This window comes from Aulonocara stuartgranti (genome assembly GCF_965226115.1).
Source record: "Aulonocara stuartgranti genome assembly, chromosome: 5".
In the NCBI taxonomy this organism is placed as follows: Eukaryota; Metazoa; Chordata; class Actinopteri; order Cichliformes; family Cichlidae; genus Aulonocara; species Aulonocara stuartgranti.
In genome coordinates this window covers 24,883,719-24,905,500 of record NC_138943.1, presented here as the reverse complement: position 1 = coordinate 24,905,500, position 21,782 = coordinate 24,883,719, and the positions used below count along the sequence as shown (strand labels likewise).

At 39.9% G+C, this 21,782-nt stretch overlaps 1 protein-coding gene and 1 long non-coding RNA gene across 4 annotated transcripts in view; one reads left to right on the top strand and one right to left on the bottom strand.

Moving 5' to 3' along the window:
• Window positions 1-814: 814 nt before the first annotated feature.
• LOC309706523 lies at window positions 815-7,727 on the bottom strand. The gene is made up of 2 exons (XR_014276748.1): window positions 6,996-7,727; window positions 815-2,151 (listed from the first exon to the last, which is right to left on the bottom strand). It is a non-coding gene; the product is annotated as an uncharacterized lncRNA (long non-coding RNA).
• A 645-nt stretch (window positions 7,728-8,372) lies between these two features.
• The window catches only part of camk1b (calcium/calmodulin-dependent protein kinase Ib), a 39,458-nt gene continuing 26,048 nt past the window's right edge, over window positions 8,373-21,782 (top strand). The window contains exons 1-2 of one of the 3 annotated variants that reach the window (XM_082533131.1): window positions 8,373-8,525; window positions 14,509-14,622. In XM_082533131.1, the coding sequence (XP_082389257.1) occupies window positions 14,537-14,622 (86 nt within the window). In that variant the 5' untranslated portion in view covers window positions 8,373-8,525; window positions 14,509-14,536. Of the gene's footprint in view, window positions 8,526-8,547; window positions 8,656-10,227; window positions 10,372-14,508; window positions 14,623-21,782 lie in introns of those variants that run through there. The other 2 variants (XM_082533132.1, XM_082533130.1) reach the window with 2 other exon arrangements.

The following is a 21,782-nucleotide window of genomic DNA, read 5'->3' as shown; positions in this document are numbered from 1 at the left end:
ATAACAAGTCATATAATATCCTATTTTAATGTTTAAATCCCACATCCAACAATATAGGTCTAAGCTTTGTATCAGCAGAGAGAAAACTACATTTAAATGCAAATTTACACCTGACATCTGCAATGAGTGAGAACTTCAAGACACTTCAGATAATTTAAAACCAGTGGCTCTTTGTCAGGATGCAAGCTTAGATGGTGCTGAAGAGCAATTTAACAGCGTTTTATGATTCCATTGTGAAACATAAAGGGATGGACAGGGTACAATGATTAAAAAAAGGTTCAAATAAACTGATACACAACATCCTGTGTGTTAGCACACGTGTTTCAGTTCCAAGAAGACCACTTTAAGCTTGCAATGATCTTGACCTGTTTGAGGTTATGTAATCCACTAGATGGAGCACTACACCTGTACAAGCTGACACTGCACAATTTCAGCTTAGAGGTGTCTGCACAGGACAGAGTGTATGCACATGGTACTGAAAAAAAATTGTATGGGTTTATTTATTTTTGGCTTCAGTTTTAAAAATTTGGTTTGTCACTGATTTTATTGTTTCATGAAACAACAGGCAGAAGAGTTGGAAGCAAATTTTAAAACTTGAAGGAAACGGTTTCCAGGGCCTAATCCGTGGATCGGCTTCCTCCGAGGCGTGGACGTCTATCAGCAGAGAATGTACCTTCACCTATCAGCAGAGAATGTCCCTTAGTCTGTAACACAGTCAAATATATTCTCAAGTAATATTCAAGCATGCCATTCAGCGTGTTAGTACGAGCTCGGGAGCAGCTTGGGAGAACAAGAAAACAGAGACTGCTTCAGGTTGTCTTCCCAAATTGACTCAACTTTATTCACAAGTACAACAGTTTATATAGAGGGTAAAATTCATGAGACAGCAGATTTATCAGTTTAAACCAGTACAGACCAAGATAAGGCAGCGTCTTCCTGCCCTTGGGTGAAGAAGCATCCTTTGTGTAGTTTATTAGTTCAGCTACAATTGTGATTATCTCAGCGACATATTTTCAAGGCACAAAACGAAGAGTTCTTTCATTAGTGAAATCTGAAACAAACCATTTGGCCTTCAACAGGCGTCTAAAAGATTAAGAAACTAATGTAGCTGAGGGAGTGATCTCTGTGGTATTTCAACCTTGTACCAGCCTGTGATTCTCACACATCAATTCTTGGGTCAAAGAGAAAAATAACTAAAACAAAGGGGCCTTATTGAATGACAGAGTTTTCCTGCATAATGTCACTATAAAACAATATCCAGTAAATGCTACCATGGTACTAAAATACCTAACAGTTCCCCTCTTTTATTATTTTTAAAAATAATAACTCAAATAGAAAGGAAAAATCACAAATGTAATAACATAATATAAAAAGCAAATCATAAAATGTAATAGTTCACAACCTAATGTTCAATATACACATCAGGAACATCATTGGTAACATCTGGCACATCCTCAGGATCAATTTGTGCTAATTGCAAATACATTGAAGTAGCTGTACTGGTAGCTATATGGGTTATCATTGAAAATGTGGCTTGCAGAAATGTGAACAGGGTTGCACTTTACAATACGAAATAGTAAATAAAAATCCTAAGGTTAATGCAGTAGATATGATTAATAACCTAAATATATAAAAAAGACAGTTCTTTAGTCGTCTCCTGGCCTGGTCCCAGGTTCGTGTGATGACAATGGGCATTTCATTTTCTCCATTATCAGGATGAAATGAGTCTGGCTTTATCAGGTTAGACATCATGTGGTACTTTTGGCTTTCTGTTCCTGCTGGATGTTTGAGTACCTTGTTGTTGTTCTTTCAGACGTTGTGTGTTAATCAGTGATTGCGTGTGTGTAGGTGTATTGGATCCGGGCGCTGGCTCGCCTGAGTCGTCATCTATAGGTGTATTGAATCCGGGCGCTGGCTCGCCGGAGACGTCATCTACTTGATCCGACGCCTTAGGTGGTTTGGTGGGGCTGGTCTTAACCCTGCTGGCATGAATCCACTGAGGTTGTCCGTCTGTTAGGATGCTGGTTCTTCGTCACTGCCAGTACAGTCTGGGGCTGGAACACGCGCGGCCTCCCAGAGAGTCCTTGGTTTTAGTGGCTTCTCCAACATGCATCTCCTTGTCTCCACTGGTGGAACTGTGGAGGGGAAAAGCTGAGAGAGACAAACTTTCTGATAGTTATTATTCAGTTTTTCTACCAGGTTGTGAACATCAGTGGACAATGCAATATACATCACCTTCTACTAGCGGTGCCCCTCTGGAAGCTGACCATGGTGTTGGAAATAGTCTTATTTCAAATGGAGATAATTTGGTTACTGCAGATTGAGTCCTTCTAATCTCACACAGGACTTGAGTAAGTAATTTGACCCAGGTCATTAAAGTTTTAGCACATTTTTTAATTACTTCTTATGTGAATGAAGGTCCTCTATCACTGTTAATCTGGTGAGGTATTCCGAATCTGGGTATTATTTCATTGCTCAACTTTTGATAGACTACTTCTGCAGTTTCTTTTGAGGTTGGATAAGCTTCTACCCATTTACTAAATTGATCCACTATTACCAGTAAGTACTTGATGCTTCCTTGCGATGGCATATGTGTAAAATCAATTTGTAATGTATGAAATGGAAAATCTGGTTGTGGTAAATGCTGATGTTTTGCTTTTGGTTTTCCTACATTAGTTCGTGCACATGTTAGACAGGTTGCTAATATGCGTTTTACTGCGTGTGATGTTTTCTTGATTACAAATCTTGATTTTATTGCTCCTATTACCCCTCCTTGTCCGACATGACTCACACAGTGAAAATGTCGGGCAAGGACTGGCATCAGGGAATATGGGAGGGCAATCAAACCCTTAAGATTTTGTATAAGCCATCTCTGTCATCTAAGGTACAGTCATTATTCTCCCAACAGGTGTAATCACATGCAGAGGCCTGCTCTTGTATAAATTTTAAATCAACATTTGTCTCTAAATAGTCTGGGAGTGTAACAAGTGGCAGCTGTAGGGGCACAGATAATACTTCCTGCGGAGGTGGGAGCTGTGATGCAGCTGCAGCCTTGGCTGTCACGTCTGCTAAGGCATTACCTGTTGCTTCGTCTGTGTCAGCTGTACTGTGTCCTTTCGTTTTTACAACTGCAACGGCCGATGGCAGCTGTATAGCCTGCAAAAGTCTTTGCACAAGATCAGAATTAGCAATTTATTTTCCATCAGCAGATCTAAATCCTCTCTGTCTCCACAATGTGCCAAAGTCATGCACAACGCCAAATGCATAGCGGCTGTCTGCGTAAATTGTCACATGCTTATCCAAATGTAGCTCACAGGCGCGTATTAAAGCCATGAGCTCTGCTTTTTGTGCTGAGTGAAATGGTAATGAGTGAGCCTCTAGTATGATGTCAGGCACTGTTACCACTGAATAGCCACAAAGAAATGAGTTGTCTCTCGGCCTTGAACAGGACCCGTCCACATAAACCGTGGCTGAGTCTGGGATAGGTGTTTGCTCTAAATCTGGACGTGGTGCTGTGGATTCCTGTATACGTGTCATGCAGTCATGATCATCAAGCCTGTCTGAGCCATCCTGTCGGTCAGAAGAACACAGCATAGGATCAATAAATGTGCTGGCGAATCAGGTGTGCTGCTCGCTTTTATAGTGAGATTTGCATATGTTGTGTAGTTATGTTTGCTAGAATGGTCGTGACCTGGTGATTGGTGTGTAGAATAGTGTCATGTGAGAGTGTGAGCTTCTCGCAGTCCCTTATCATGATAGAGCAAGCTGCTACTGCCCTCAGGCAGGCCGGCATTCCCTGAACAATTCAGGCAGCACCTTTGAGTGGCGGAGGTCAGCACTCCCTTTAATGCATTGAAAGAGACAGTCATTTCTGTGGATCACAGTATTCGAGGAGGCTTCTCTTTTTTACAACAGTCACGCAGAATGTGGTCATGAAAAGAACAGTCTGGTATCCACTGTCTGCAATAGTTCACCATGCCTAGGAAAGACAGCATTTCTTTCTGTGTAGTGGGACGAGGGACGGAGGTCACAGCTTTGACCCTGTCTGCAGTCATGGAACGTTTTCCGTGAGACAGTGTGAATCCCAAATATTGAACAGAAGTCTGACAGTACTGCATTTTCTTTGCAGATGCTTTGTGGCCAGTCTTTTGGAGGTGCTGGAGAAGCATGTGTGTAGCAGTTTGACATAGTTTTTCACTTTCAGCACAGAGGAGGAGGTCATCCACATGTGGATCAGGGTGCAGCCCTGGAGGAGTGAAGCACCATTGAGAAAGCAGCAGAGCTGTCTATCATGCCTTGGGGCAAACGAGTCCAAGTGTACTGCTTATTTCTATGTGTGATGCAATGCATGTCAATATGCTGTGAACATCTGAAACGAGAGGTGGCAGAGGAATGTTGACTGCATTAATTTGCCTTAAGTCTTGTATGAAACGCCATACGCCAGGTTTGTTAGGCTTTGGCACAGGATTGACAGGAGTGTTATATGGAGATACTGTAGGCTTTATTACTCCTGTAGTCAATAAATCTCCTATGATGACATCTAGAGCTGCGGCTTTTTCCGTGGAAATGGGATGTTGCTTGACATATACTGGCTTGTTGTGTTTTAATAGGTGTACGTGATAAAGTGTACAGTCAATAAATCCTATATCATTCTCACTTTTTGACCATAATGTCATATTCTGGTATTCAGCTGGCAATGTAACTGCAGAAATAGTACAGTGGATAGGGTAGGTTAGATCTATGTGTCGACATATTTCGTAACCTATGTCTGAGTTATGTGACAAAATCACTGTTTGACCTTAGAGAAACAAAAGTGTGGCTCCCAGTCATGGGATTACCTGTTAGTGGCGTCTGTACACGTTTTTTTGGCACAGTGTGTGACATAGAGTACCGGACAAAAGGATGTTGAGTTCATTCTCTGCTGAGGGTCCAGCTGACACAGAGGATGTTCCTTCTCCATCATGTCGGTACATAGGGCAGAGAAAACATAAGCTGTTATCAGTGTCAGCAAACATTTCACCCTTTGTGTTAAATTAAATACACAAATTCATTTTTGCTTTGGGTGTCTGCGGCTGCTGGAAAACTGAGCTAAATTTGCACCTCTAGCTTGTCCAACAGTGCATAAAGCGTTTTATGAATACTAGGATGGATTCATCAGGCTTCTGTTTACACATAGTTACTGCATTTAAGTCAATTTTGTCTCTGGACATTGTTAGCAGGAATTTCTTTAGATTCTTAAAGAAATTGGTGATTTTGTCATTATTTACCCACAAAAACTCTGCAGTTGTGGATGCTTTATCATGCTTTGGGTCTAATTCACCTATCTCTCTTATGAGTTGTGACTCGGTTACTCCAGGAATGCATTGACACAATATGTACCTGTAATCCGGACCACCCAAATGGTGATATCTGGTACTTCTCTGTAGTGCAGAGACAAAGGCTGTAGGATTTTTAAGAGGATAGGGAAGCTCTTTAATAGTTGTCACTAATTCTGAGATTTTAGGGGGCTGAATACAACACTGATCTCCTATTATCATAAAGGGGTAAGTGTCATTGACGTCACTAGATTTTGGGTCTGTTTGTTTACTACCGCGAGTGTTGGCGTGAGGACCTTTGTCATCCTGGCTTTGTTTTTCCTTTTTTCCTTTTAGATAAGTCTTTATTAAAGTTCGGGTAACAGGTATTTCTTTAGCTACCTCTAAACCTCTAGCTACGATATCGTGGCGTTTCATGTGGGTGTCTATCGTGGACACTGCCTGATGCAAAAGTTTTTCTTCATAGTCGTCTAAATTGTTTTTCATAAGTTCCTCACATTCTTCTTTCAAAAGTTTTTCTCTTTTTTTTATGTTCTGCTAATTCTTCCTCGCGGCGTATATATTGTTTTTCCTGATCTTGTTCAATTAGGTGTCTAAGATCCGTTGCATGTGATTCAGATTTTTCGTCGCTTTCTTTTGAGCTGGTTGGATCAGAATGCTGACATTGTTTGCGTGCAGCTGCTGCAGCAACTATTAATTCGGTCTCATCTTCGTAAGGCGGCGGGGCTGTGGGCTGAATGGCTGAGCATGCAAGACTAGCTTTTCCCGCAGTAGATTTATTTTCTATGCTAGAGCCTGCACTAGTTTTATTTGATGTTAAAGCATCTACACCTGGTTCCGGTCCCTTTTTCCATAGTGGTAACATTTGATGTATCACGTCGCGGCATTCTATCATGTATTTTCTACAGGACTTTTTAAGCAGACTACTTTTCTTATCACAAATGATATTCAACATTTCTACTGACCTGTTTCCTGGCGATAATCGTTCGGGATAAGGCTCCGGAAATAAATTAGAATGCATTGAACTTCTTAAGTTGTAAACAAAGTCAGTCACATAAGCACTCCCGCATGTTCTGGATACGTGATCATGGACGTCTTCATTGATTCGCGAGCGTGGGTTAAACGTAACCGGAAATGGGAGTTGTACTGAGCCGTTATTTGAGACTTTATTTTGTATTTTATTAATTTTTGGTTTTACAGGTACTTTAGATTTTTTATCGGACCTGTCTGTGGTCTTTGAATAATTCTGACCCATGTTCAGTGATTTCCAGAGGGGTTTACACGCTAGGAGGATTTAGGTTAGTATTTATTTTTGCTGTGGCACACCTGAGGTTACTTGATTTTTTGCTAGCAATTTTATCTTTTTAGTGAGCAACTTCTCACTTTTTAACGAGCAACTTCTCGTTTTATGACCCCAGGCAACTTCCTGTGTCCTTTCTGCTGGTGAGCAACTTCTTAGTTTATGACAGCAGGCAACTTCCTGTGTCCTTTCTGCTTTTATTTACAAAACAACAGGCAACTTCCTGTGTTTCTATGTGGGCCACTAAAGAAGGCTCCTCAGTGTATCCCACTTGTTACTATGTGGGCCACCGAAGAAGGCCTCGTCAGCGTATCCCGTTTCTATGTGGATCACTGAGAAAGGCATAACACAGTCTTATAAAATAAAAGACGAGTGCCTACCTTCGTCAGGATCCCACTTCTGACACCAAAATTGAAGGAAACGGTTTCCAGGGCCTAATCCGTGGATCGGCTTCCTCCGAGGCGTGGACGTCTATCAGCAGAGAATGTACCTTCACCTATCAGCAGAGAATGTCCCTTAGTCTGTAACACAGTCAAATATATTCTCAAGTAATATTCAAGCATGCCATTCAGCGTGTTAGTACGAGCTCGGGAGCAGCTTGGGAGAACAAGAAAACAGAGACTGCTTCAGGTTGTCTTCCCAAATTGACTCAACTTTATTCACAAGTACAACAGTTTATATAGAGGGTAAAATTCATGAGACAGCAGATTTATCAGTTTAAACCAGTACAGACCAAGATAAGGCAGCGTCTTCCTGCCCTTGGGTGAAGAAGCATCCTTTGTGTAGTTTATTAGTTCAGCTACAATTGTGATTATCTCAGCGACATATTTTCAAGGCACAAAACGAAGAGTTCTTTCATTAGTGAAATCTGAAACAAACCATTTGGCCTTCAACAGGCGTCTAAAAGATTAAGAAACTAATGTAGCTGAGGGAGTGATCTCTGTGGTATTTCAACCTTGTACCAGCCTGTGATTCTCACACATCAATTCTTGGGTCAAAGAGAAAAATAACTAAAACAAAGGGGCCTTATTGAATGACAGAGTTTTCCTGCATAATGTCACTATAAAACAATATCCAGTAAATGCTACCATGGTACTAAAATACCTAACAAAACTCATGAGTTTTTACTTGCTGTAAGCAACATGCCCAGTAAACTGGAGTAGAATACTTGGACTAAATGTAAGTAACATTCCTACTAGTCCTATATGTGGTGCTATCCGATGGTGTTAGGGATTTTATGATTAACATCACTCTAGTTCAGTGGCTTTGATGGGGGTGGGGTACATTATATTTTAGGCGGGGTAGTGACACCCCATACCCCCTTTGAAACACGCTTCTGCTCATGTCTAGCAAAAAAAGCAACCCTCGTTTGATCAAACATAACGATTATTTTATTGCAACACTGTCGCACTTCTATGTGACAGCAGGCCAATAAAAGCGGCTACACCACTCAGCGTGTGCATGTCACAAGTATTTATCTAAACTTATTAGAGCTTATAATACCTAACTAGCCTACACCTGGAAGTCTGTTAACCACAGCACCTTGGCTGTTAACGTCATAAAAACCGTGACACATTGTGTTTATTACAGCCACTATCGAAACAGCACGTCGATACAGGTGTTCTCGCCTCCAAGCATTTTATTACAGGTGTGGGAGTCACGAGTGAGGGGAGGGAAAGAGGGAGGAGGCAGCTACCGTCGGTGAGACAGAGCCGTTCACCTATGCGCCACACTGCTAGAGCGGTGATTGGTCCGCTTCACTGTGTCCGTCCTTGCCCTGAGGTGACGTCAGGAGGAACCCTGCTGGTGGAGGTTGGCGCGTGCAGATTCAGCGCGAGCGCTCAGAGTAGGAGAGACAGCCGGCGGGCTCCAGGCAGAGACTCCGGACCTTCGTGACAGCACATTTTCAGGTAGGAGGGAGACACTGCGTTAACTTTCATTTTGACTCCCACCCCTTCCGACAAAGAGCAGATAGGCGCTTGAGCGCGATTTCTCGTCAGGGTTTGGACAGCTGCTCTCCCCCACTGAGCTCTCTGTGAGGTAAGCTGTCGTTAACGGGCACTTTGGCTGCATTTACCTCGCCTGTAAGGACTTTTCCGTAGAAGGAATGTGTTTATAACAGCTGAAGTGAGATTTGACGACTTTTAAAAATAACTCGTTTTCAGCGTTTTAGGCTGCTGAAGCATAAACAGCAGCCGGGGTCACGTTATATCCTCCCATTCACTCCGAGAGGACCTCGGTGTAACTAAAGCTGCTGTTTTGAAGATCAGATGCTGACATGGAATATACTAGAGACTGAAGTGATCGCTTTTTATCCTCTTCTTCTTTCACTGAAACCATATACAGGTAGATATCTATCTAAATGGCTCAAGTTTAACTTATGGTATGTCTACAAAAAGCGTTAGGCCAGAAGGATCCCTGTTATTAATCTGTAAATCAGAAATACTGTAATGATTTCATCAGTAAAAACACATCACACTGTACGTCTTCCCCGGGAAGTCCTTAAAGCAGTTTGAGTGTAACCCCATCTGTCTCTGTCGTTTATTTGCTTTCTGTTTCTCTGTGGCTTTCTTTACACACCGTCTCTCACTTTCTTAACACTTCACACACCTCCTCACCTCTTCTACTAAGAAGTCCTCTTATCATTGATAAGCTGGCCTTAAGAGGAGATTTGGTGTGCGTCACTGACAGCAGATGACCAATCAACACTGCTGTTAGAAAAATCTCAATGTGTTTGCCATGGAAGCAGATGGGTGCAGGTCGGTTGATTGATATGCAGGTATGGATGGGCTCCATGGCGTTCAGTTGACAGCTGCTTTCTGACTCTGGGAAACACAAACTGGCTCTTCTTTCTTCTCTTTCACTGTCTGTGTTTATGCTTCTAAATATGTTCCACTTGGCACCCTGTGGAAAAAGAGCTTGCCCACATCTGCGGAGGTCTTTGTCAAGTGTTTGACCTAATGAAACTTGTTGTTGTTGTATGAAATATGTGAATGGAGTTTGTTAGTTTGTTTTGACAGCAGCTGCTTTCCCCCCCTGTGTCTTTCGTCCTTGTCAGTGTGCGCAACATTCTCAGAAACAAAAAAACTAGATTCCTCAAAAACAAAAACACTAGTTTTCCAAAGAGATAATAAAGATATCAAGATAAATAACCAAACATGTTGGGGGTAGGTTTATGAAATTTGATTCAAAAACATAGCCAGACTCATCTGAAGGTTTTAAAATCACTGAAAGATCATCTCTTTGCACTAGTGTAGTGAGCTTTCAGTGAACTCTGTCTGCTTTAACAGGAATGCATTCCTTGGACATGTCTTTGACTTTTTGTTCATACTTGGCAGCATATTTTCCCCTCAGTTTGCCATAGATGGTGTGGAGAAGTATGGAATAATAGTGATTAAGCTGAGCCAAAATCAGTTTTTATTCTTTAAAAAAACGGAAGAATAATAAACAGAACCAATTTGGAGTTTATCTGCATCGTTATAGAGACACAAGCCAAATAAGTTATTTGCAGAGCTCTGTCTCCTTAAATGTTAATTTAACTTTTTCTACTTCCTCTTTTTTTCAGTCTTTTGCATTCATTTTGTGGTGTGTTCATGTGTGTGTTTGTGTGTCTGTGAGTGTGAGAGACGGTTTAGCAGGGCCGGACAGAGCTTTTTTGCACGTGCCATTTTGTCACATTTAACTGTCGTCGTGTGTGTGTGTGTGTTTGTGTGTGTGTTTCTTCTGTCCACTGCGCATCACAGGAATGGGAAACCAGTGAGTACAGCAACTCTCTCTAATTCTTCAACAGGGGGTGAATGCTGCATGTCACCTACTTCTCAGGGAATGTGACTATGATATTGTGCTTTTTTCCAACCTCCAGCTTCTTCAGTCCTGTTGCTTATTTACTCAGTTGAGCAGCTTATCGTGTCCCACTGGCCAAAGTCATGCCATCCGTGGACGTTGAAGGGCTTTTTTTTTTTTATCCGCTTTATGCTCATACAATACCATGCATGTATCTTTCCTCTACTCTTCCACATATTTAAGCTTTGGCCTTTTCTGCCCTTGCGTGTGTGAAACATGAACCTTAATCTGCTGTTTATAGCATTTGCCTGTTTTTTTTTTTTAATAAAAAAAAAAAACAACAGACACCCTTGCTCATGTCTAACTGGATTAAACTCCAGTGGCTTGAAATGTGTTGTTTTGATATAAAAGTGCTGTGAAGGAGGTTTAGGTGCATGTTGGCATTTGCTGCGTAATGCTACCTTTAGAAAATGCAACCACTGGCAACAAAAGGTTGACGCATATATGGATTAAAAATTACTTTGATGTTCATTGTCACTTCTTCTCAGTGCATGAATTAACATGAATTTCCATATGAGCAAGGTGAGATGCTACAAACAAGCAGCATGTGAGAGGTGTTTTCACTCTTCCTCTGGCTTCATGTTCTCAAAAGTCTTTTGCTCTTATGCAGTTAGGGGGATTAAAAAATACAAAGCCTTTCAGAACTGTGAAGAATTTTATTTTCAGTTGTTTAATTCATTGTTTAGTCTCTTAATGGAAGTCATGTTTTACTGTAGCTTTTTATTATGCAACCCAACCATTTTGTATACAGAAAACGAACATCTTTACAATCAAGGGGTCATGACTGTGTAGTTGCATAGTTCTCATAAAATATATCTTTTATATATATTTAAATAAATAAATATTTCTTATATAATATTATACTGTTAAATGCCTGACTTTCAAAAAGCACGTGTACAAATGATCCATGTGAACCAAAAGCTCAGACTTCAGATTGCTCTTGGGTCTGTATGTTGTAAATAAAAGAGAGTTATCATCTCAACAGCTCAGACCTTCTGTTTGCAACAGGTAGTCAATCAGAAGAGTTTTGGCTTAAAGGTAGTGGAGCAATAACTTTGTGCTTTGGAATGTGGACAAACTGAGGGGCTGCACCAAATCCTACAATGCGATAGACAAGGATTATTTTGAACAGTGAATCATGCAAAGCTTCTGTGGTTGGGGCCAAGAAACAACTATGATGGTAGAAATGATTGCAACATATCAACTTTAAGTAGTTGTTTTGGCAGTGCAGGTTCAAGGTCCTGACTTGAAGTTACTCCAGGTTATTTTGTAAGGAAAACATTAAAGTAAAAATTGCTAAATGAATCCACAGTTTCCATAGAAAGAGACAGGTGGTGAGCATACACATGGGAATTCAGTTAGTCTGCTCTTTTATTATTTGTTGATTCTTCACAGTAGTTACAGGACTACAGGCTGTGCAACATCAGATGTATCAGTAAAGTATTTACACATGGTTAACTATACTTCCTTATACAACTATCCTCACTTTGCATGCTGGTTTTCATGTTTAATTTAGAGACACTTCCTTTTTACTTCATCTTCTCTAAATAGCGCACCAAATGATGTGGTGTAGAATGACTCATATGTATTTAAATGTTAACGGTAAGCTTTGTTCCGACAGGCTCATTTGGTTGGTTTGTTCCTTAGATTATATCGGAAGTTGAACATGAACACATACAAAAATTAGCACTGAGAATTACTCTGTAGATTAAAATGAAACAGTTCTTCCTGTGCATATATGTGCACTTTATGTCTGAGCAGGCTATTTTGATATATTCAAGCTAAAGGTAACACACCGCAGCCAGCCGTCAAAGTAACCAGAATGATTTCCAGCTTAGCTGCCACCTGCCATTAGACACTAAAGCAATTTAGACGCTCAGATACCATAGCAGCGCCTTTGGGTTTCCATGGCGACATGTATGAAGCCAACTTCTGGCATTAGTGAAGGTAACACGACTGTCGCTGCGCCTGTCTGTGTGCGTCTGTATGTGTGTGATCATGTGAAAACCCCTGGACACACGTGGGAAAAAAAAAAAATCTTTGAATTCATGCTACTGTGCGTGTACACCAATCAGTGCCTGCAGCTAGAAGAGGCCATGACCATTTGTTCTGAGATAACTGCAGTGCTAAGCCTCGCCTTGTTTATATGGCTACAGTGCCTCTCGGCATTAAAATGAGCTGATTCTGAACTAATTGGAAGATGATTAACTGCGCTGTTATATCGCCTTTAGCAGAACAACACTGGCCCAGTCCAGAACAATATGTTATATCATCCCATATAGACAGACTGTGAAGTTGCCAGGCAGGCAGCAGGAACAGAGGAGGAGTGAGGCATGCTGATATGAACAGGGCTATTTTAGTCTTCGAGATCTTGAGGCACTTTCTAGGTTTAGATTATGATAGCTGTGACAGCAGGGTCCTCTGTGATCCCTCCCACTCTTCAAAGTGTGGTGAGGACAAACATCTGAAAGTTAACTTCTGGTGTGAAAAATGAAGTGAGAAGAAAACAGGAAGAAACAAACATTGTTTCAATGAGAGCTGCATTTATAACTTTTTAATGGTAGAAGGGTATTTATGGAGGGCTTAATACCTTGGCCGGGTATATGAGTGTGAATCTAATTTTGTTTGACTTTATTTGAGTTCACCTAACTTGCCTGATGCTCAACTTTAAATAGATAAACACACGTTTCATAAGCATAAACATCTGAGTTTCAGTTCTTCATAACAATGTGCTTCTTCAGAGGGGCTCATCTTAAAGTTGGACTTGTCAACACAGCTTTGCAGCTCTGTGAAAAAAACATTGCGTGAGGATGACAAATTTATATGTTATCTGGATCCATAATACAACCAGAGTTGTATGCAGCTCTGATACAACTGCAGTGGTAAGAAGTTAAGCACTTGAAGTTATGTACTTAGGACATACAGCAGCAACTGAACTGCTTCAGGTCACTGTTTGGTTTACTTACTAACCTGGCAGATACAAGACTTGGCTTTTGGCCCTGTCTGCAATGAATTCCTCTTTTGCTGATTATAAATTGTATTGCACATGACTGCACTGATGTAACTTCACAACATCTCTATATAGTTGGAAGTGAACTTTATTGTTTGCCATTTTGAAGCTTTATAGCGCTGCATATGCTACATGTTACAACCACTTAAAAGGAATCACCAGCACACAAGCAACCGTGACCAGATATTTACCAGTGTTTTTGTGTAAATGACCAATTCTCTCCTGGCCCTGTGCTTAGAGTCCTATGCCATACAATGTTGACTGTGTGAAAACGCAACAGAAACATGCAGCTGTTGCTGTAACAAAGTGTTGCAATGGTTTGCCTGTAGTTGCAACTCAGTGTGGTTAGTTTTTGAAAGGCGCTGTAGAAAGGTCTGTGATCTCATTTGTATGAGACACAAACACACCATACAGTGGAGGACATCGAGGTGATGGTATACCTGCTGCTTGGTCTATGACTTTTTGTCATACTCAGTGTGAAAGAAGAGGGCCAGAGAAGGTGGCGGGCGTTGTGTGTAGCCATTTCCCTCGTTGCCAGGATAAAAAAATGGCGGGTATGATTCTTGTGAAGGAGTCGGTCTCATAACTCATCCAGTACCGTCACTCCTTGACCAATCAGTGGCACGGAGTCTGTTGACATCACAACTCGACTTGGCTCGATTGGAAACCTGGTCTAGTAGGTACTAAAAAGTACTTGGTATAAGGTACTATCACCTAATGGAAAAACCTAAAAACCAAGTTGAGATGAGTCATGTGGATTCTAGTGGAAAAGTGGCTTAACAGACACCCACCTGGCTTATACACACCCTAATAAATCAGCTAAACAACTAATATATTCCCAACACAGTGAAATAATGCTCACATAGTAATGTGACCTACATTTGGATATGAAATGTTTCATCTAACTGATAAGGGTAAAAAATAGATTTGCAATAAAAAGCACAAGAGATGTGAGCCCTGAACTATCAGTGAAGTATTTATGGCAGTTAAATGCCGATATTTATGAATATTTTCTCCTTATCCCCCTTTTTCCTCACTAGCATTGTTTCTGAGCGTCCCAACAAGAAGATGCCGCTGGATGAGGACTGTCATGCCTGGAAAAAGAAGACCACGGACATAAAGGAGAAGTATGACTTCAAAGACGTCCTGGGCACGTAAGTGTGTCTTTGCCACAGTGTTGAATTCCTTCGTGCTGTTGGTTTGCGAGATGTCTTTGTCACACTCTAGAAGACATTGCAGAACCATGAAGTGCAAAAATGGTGTGCTCTTTAATGCCTGTCTATTCACTTGTCTCACATGGACAAAATCCAGAAATATATACTTGACACTAGATTTCATTTTTTTTTATAAAACCATTATACATGTAATTACCTAGTAAGTGTTGCTGCTTGAAGAATGTATAAACCATAGTTGGTAAAGGGCACTCAGCCGTGAATGTATTGAATAGGCAAATGATGCACGCATACGCGGTGTTATGCAACCATCCGCCTAAAAGGGCTGCCTTTTGCAAGCCAACTTCATGCTGGGCGCTCTTGTGAATGTCAGGTTTTTAGTTTTGTGTTCCACCTTTTGTTTCACCTGCCTTTTTCTCTTTGAAGTATTATATCTACTCAAACATGGACTTATTTTCAGAAAAATCATCTGATCAAAGCCCGTGAATTTAGCTAATGACCTCACAATTACTTGTTGTGTGTGACACTGATTTTTACTTGTATTTGTTTTTTTACCCAGCATCTAGTCTCCCACAGTTTGTCTTCACTTGTCAGGGTCAGTGGCTACATTTATCTGCTGCGTATATAGTCTATATGGTTATCAGCAGCTGAATAAATAAATGGATGTATGACAAACCCTGTAACAGATGTTATTGTTCTCTCAGACTGATTAAAAAAAAAAGGGTCATCAAATATGATTTGGAGGTTTTCAGTATACCATGGCAATCTGCCCAAGTAAAGTCTATGTATGAGGAACACTGCCGTGTCACCGGTATCCTGTTGATCTACCTCTCTGGCCCAGTGTCAACAATCCTGCCACAAAGCATTACACTGAGATGCTGATCAGCTGCTGCTTGTGTGCAAATGAATACAATGTTAGACCTCTTAAAGAAGTGTATTTCTTAGTCAGTACACAAGATAAACACACAGCCTCGTAAATTTAAACCTGTTTAATGTAGTGTCGACGAAAGGCCAAAATGATACTCCTGAGAAGGATCAGCATTAATACTGAAGTAATCTATTGATCTACTTCGATTATTCTTATTCTTATATTATAAGATTGTTAAGCCAAAGGACCTCTCAACAAATTATCACTATTTTATATTGCTGAACAGCCAAATGAGGAACACTTCATTCTCTATTCCCCTGTAATATACTGTTTAACTGGGAAACATGTTTTACGTAACAGTGATTCTGTGATTCTGTAAATGTGTGGCTCACTGTTTAAGAAAGCATAAAGTCAAACTGCATAGCTGAGTGTCTTTGTTTATTCCAGCACATATGTCATTATATGAGACTAGTGACACATAAAAATATGTAACAGACTTGGATTCTCACTTCTTAGTCTGTCACTGTGTTTTTACGTCTGTGTCGCTGGTGAGTGTGAAACACTAGGAAGGAGGATTGGCTGCTCTGAAAACTATTTAAGCTGTTTTTCATCATACCACCAGCAGTCTTTGCCTACATTCAGTATTATCAGTACTTGCAGACAAGATTGCTATATCGCTGAAATATTTTTGGATGTAGTGTCCTGCGTTCAGCTGGCTGCAGATTTGTGCTTGTCCCCTTATTAATGATCTGTTTGCTGTGTAATCTCTCAAAGTGTGTGCGTGCGTGTGTGCCTGTGTTATATGACTTAATATTTCTTAGTGTGATTCACTTGGGAATGTGACCTAGTTTGTTTGTTTTTTGTTCCCATAGAACATAATGTTAAATTGATTTATACTTTCTTGCTTTTGTTATTTCATGGGACAAAAAATGTGAAAGTGGCTTCTTTCATGAATAAGTCATAGCATGAGATGTTTAAATCCTGCAAAACATAGCATATAAATCACAAACATTAAGTTTAGGTTTTATTCACATGGGTGTGATTGTGATTATCACTTTATCTCAAATGGTCATGCTTGATTTTTGAATGGCAACCCCGCTGTTTGTCATTTATAGAAACTTGAATCATTCCTGACGTATCTGAAGCGCAGCTACACTATATGTGCTAGTATGCAGGAATCCCACTGTTGTAGCTGCACACAGTATGCTAGTCAAATCTTGATGTGATTTGGCTTTTATAAAAATATAATTTATTCTGACATCAAGACTGTTTCTGCCTTTCAGAGGTCATGCTGGGATTGAGATCGTCCTCCTGTCCAAATAGTCCCACTGTCTTTCCCACTATGAAATGTTTTCCCAAAATTACTTTAGCAATTTGGATCCCATTTTTCCCCTTTAAGCCTATACTGTTTTGTGCATGCATACTTGTAACACTTAATGCCTAGAATAACTCCTGGTTATAAGCTCGTTAAGCATGGATGCCGAGTGTCATAAGACAGGATGTTTGTCCAAGGTGTCTTGCTTAAAGCGTGTTTTCCATACACCCACATCCTTGTTAGTTTTGGATTAAGTTCTGTGAACTTAGATGAAACCTAATACAAGGTGAAAGCTAGCTGGTTTTGTGAGTTTATAAAACCTCCCCTTGCTCCTTTTGTGTCACGAGTTGACATAAGTAGAAACATATTCAAAACCTAATCATAATATGAAGAATACATATATATATAACCAGCTGAGCCTGGTTGACAGCCACATACATGAAAATCCTTTCAACCCTCTTATTGTCATCCCTCTAGTTCTCCACCTGCCCCCGGTTTGGGGCTGAGCTTGTTTATGGAGAGATCACCGGCTCAATGCATCACTCAGCTGTTTGCCACATTCATTTGCCTTTGCTGGATTGTTGTCTTGGTAACAACAAGAGACACTTTCCATAATGGACTCAAACAGTCACTATGGAAACAAAGTTTTTGATTCGCTATTAATAATCCACCACCGGGTTCATGTGTGTGCTTTGTGAATCGGATTAAAAATTAAAATTTTTTTAATGGAAACACAGAAAATTTGATGCGCTTCTATACCTTTCTCTACACACGTTTTGTGTTTGTTTGGGTTTTTTTTGGAACCTTCCTTGCTCATATTTTGACCATGATCGGGGTGGTCACTGATGTAAAACCATTAGTATTAGTCTTAAACATTAGTCATCAATTTACCTGTCCTGAATTTGCAAAAACATTCAGTAAATGCAAAATAATCAAATGTGTATTTAAATGACTTGTTATTTATATATGTCACATTTATTTCCTTCAGGGGTCTTCAATGACACAGTTATCCCAGCACTTTAGGATGCTTGGTCTGTTGCAGTATCAGTGCAGATACCTTGGCTTTAGGTTTATGCCAATACTGAATACTGATACAGCTCCAGTGTACATTAACAAGCTTTGTTTCTCACTGTGAGGTAAAGACTGGAAATCATTCTTTTATCTTTCAAGCAGCATCAGGTTCAAATTAAACTTTTTTTCAAACTTCACAAAGCAAATGTAACAGGTACATGCAATGGTATAAATGTACTGAACTGCTTTTTATGATCAAAATAATACCAAACAATGGTACACACAAACAAATTGTACTTTTGATGTTGATCAAAGTTTTTGCGCTTGCTGTCCTAAACGCTCTTGCTAGTGTCTCTCTTCTCTTTCTCTGCTTTCCATTTTACCCCTGTGTACCCCTCTGTACACACATGGAGTGTAGCTGGACAGAGAGACAGGTATTGATGAGTGTAATGAAGCTGATGGCTTACTAATGCTACTGCAAGCACTATAAAATCTTCCTAACAAGTGTAAAATCGAATATAGCAACATCCAAAATGTTAACAGAGAAAGAGAGAGCGAAGCTGAAATGGAAAGCACACTCCTTTTATTGTGGCCAACTCACTTGACCATTGTTTGTTGGAAATCACCTAGTCAGTTACAAACTATAAAAAAAACCCCCAGAACTTGTGGCGTAGCATAGGGCTGGGCCATATCATACCGTTCACGGTAATACTGGTATAATGTTGGGCAACGATAAGAAAATGAAATATCGCGATAGAATATGGGTAAAACGTGCATCGTTGAATGAAACGGATGAACCAGAATTGGTTTGTAAAAATGCTGCAACTTCACTGGTGTGGAACTGGTTATGCTGAGGATATGTTGGCCAATGTTGGCCAATTTCCACTGGAAATGCCTTTTGGTTAAACTGTCAGCAAGGAATTTCCATTTGCACTGTTAATTTTTTATATTATATAACTTTAATGCACATAAAAAAACAGCTGCTTGTGAAAAGTGAAAATACATTGATGTTTTTTTTTTCCACTAATAAAATTGTGGAGTTGTAAAGTATTTTGTCTAGTGTCAATTATATCGTCAGTTATATCGTTATCGCAAATTTTCAAATGTATATCGTGATAAATATTTTTGGTCATATCGCCCTGCTCTAGCGTAGCATGTGTGAAATACTCAGTGTCACTTCCCTGACCCATGTCTATTGGTGCACTTTTTTCTGATGAGTAACCTATTAAATATAGAAATGAATTAAATAAAGCGCTGTGCAAAACTCTTAAGTCACCTTTCTTAAAAATATATTGTTTAATATTTTGCTTGGAAAATAGGTGCAATAATTTAAGGAAATGTGTATCAACATGCATGGAAATATGGTATATATAAGGTAAAACAGAGTTTATATAATTCTAATGAACTTGAAAATCAGTATTTGGCACGATCACCTCTACTCTTAAATACAGACTGACCTCTCTTAACCAAGCTTTCTGGTAATTTCTTTAAGCACTCTTCAGGAATAGTCCTTCAGGAATAGTCCTTCCATGTATGCTTTTACTACACTGGCAGTGTGTTTGAGAAATGGAAATGGCTGTTGTCAGTCAGATGGTATCCTGATGATACTGCATCTTGTCTCAAAATCTGGTGTTCCTTTTCTGAATTTATAATAATTTCACCAATTTTGACAAGATCTCCAACACCGCTGACTGAAATGCAGCCCCAAACCATGACAGAAGCTCAACTATGTTTTACAGATGGCTGTCTCCTGACCTCCTTTGTACATACTAACAATTAGAACTAAAAAAAAAAACTTTTCACCTTTGGATTCATCACTCCATCAGACCCTTTGGTCTAGTTAGTCTAGTTATTGTGCAATTTGGCATACCTCAACATTTTCTTCCCATTTTGCTATCCTTAAAAAAATGGCCTTTTGACAGCCACGTCCTAGCTAAGTTATCCGTTTTATGAAAACAACACTAGTTCATCTTTCGAGTTAGGAGCCTTTTTATATTATATGATTCATAGGTCGGTGTTAAGTGGCTTTGAAAATAGTCAGGTACAAGAATTGGACTGAAAATGAGTGAAAAAGCAGCCAGTCTCCAAAGAGAAACTTCTGCAAGCTATTGCCAAGACCACTTTCAAAATTACAAGAAAGTCTGGCTCCTTGGAAATAAAATAAAGAAATTGGGGGTAGCTCAACCCTATTGCACAGTACTCTAGGTCAGCCCCATAGAGTTTTGTGTTGTTACAAATGCCCCATCCAGCTGTCTGATCAGTATCTGATATAAGTGTTGTATCAGTGCATCAGTCCTATGAACCACATAACAGCTGCTTGCATTTGGTTAATCCCCAGCTGCAGGCACATGTTTCAGTAATCAAAACAGATGGGGATTAATAAAAACAAGCAATGGTACTGCAATCAACTTAAATCCTCCCTTAAGTTAACACCCCCAACCTCTCTCTCTTTCTATTTGTCCTACCCAACTCAAAACTTGGATCTCGGCTGTCAGAAAGCCAACCTCATTTTTGGCTCCACATCTCTATCACCTGCTCTCTATTTCCTGGTTTCAAACTGTGTTCAGTGTTGGATGGGGGATCCCAGTGTATCCTGCTGCCCTTTGATTTTCAGCTGAAATTAAAGCGTTCATTATGCAGGGTTGAGGACACACAGCTGAGCATAATGCCACAGATCCTCTTCAGGGCTTTTGTTAATCACATATAGAGTATTACAGTTACGTTTCTAGTTAAAGATCTGGTAATATTAAAAGTAGCATTTGTCACAGTTACCTTGAATTCAACAAGGGTAGGTGTGCAAGGCTTGGTGTGTATGCAGTCATGCATACATATTCAGATGTTTTTGACTGAGAAGTTTGAATTTCCTTGTCTCTGCTGGTACTTTCCTAACCTTTTATTTCAAATATTGACTTTCGCTGCTCTCTCTACAATATGTTGGTAAGCATTTGTCATGAGTCATGTTGCCCCGGGTGTACTGCTCATTGTCACAGGCCCTGTATTTGGAAAATAGGAAATATCTTATATATTGTGTAATGTATTATTATAGAGCCTTTTCAACTTAATATAGAAAATATGAGTGAATCTGCTGTCAGTAGTTATTTATTTGAAACTGTTTCTATGTTTCAAAGACTAGATGACCTATTATGTCATTTGAATCCCAGTGTCCTCCATTATTTCACTTTTTTCCCCTTCTTTCTGTTGTTAAGATGTTGATCTTTTCACTGTAGTGCCTATAAACATCTCTTTGCAAGAAATGTTCCCACACTTTGCCACAGGCTTTGAGATTTCTTTAGTGATGATAAACTGCACAAATGAACCATGCTGACTTTTTTGACATTTAAATGGCTGCACATGTTCTCATGCCGCGAGCAGTAAGGCGGAATTCTTGGTATTTTTAGCCTAGAATACATTGCAAAACATAGAGGAGATAAAGCAACAAGAGACTGGCTATAGGAGGAAGTGGACAGAAAAAGCAGGGGTGCATGGTGTAATCATCTAAAATCGTTATGGCTGATGGATTGGCCACTGCCTGTCTTCGTCAGTCATGTTCTATGGTGACCCAGTGGCCCTCGTTGTTTGTAGGATCTGCTATTGGCTGCAATTGATTTGGTAAGAGTTGTGTTTTTGTACATGCGGGGGTGATGGAGAGGCACAGAGAGTAAAAGGATTCAACACTTGTTTTTCTTTTCTGCCCCGTTGTGTATGTTTATAGGCACATGCAGTATAATTATAATAATCAATAAAACCTCTCTATTTCTGTTATCTCTTGTTGACCTTCAGCTCCCCCCATTTGACTTAGCAACTCTGAGAATGAAAGAGGATCCATTCATCACTTCTCTTCTCTTTTTACCAAGCAAAGAGCACAGATATTTTTATGTGCTAGACTTCAGAGTGAGCTTATATTGTTCAGTGTCTATTAGATGGATGAGATACTAATCTTTTTAACTT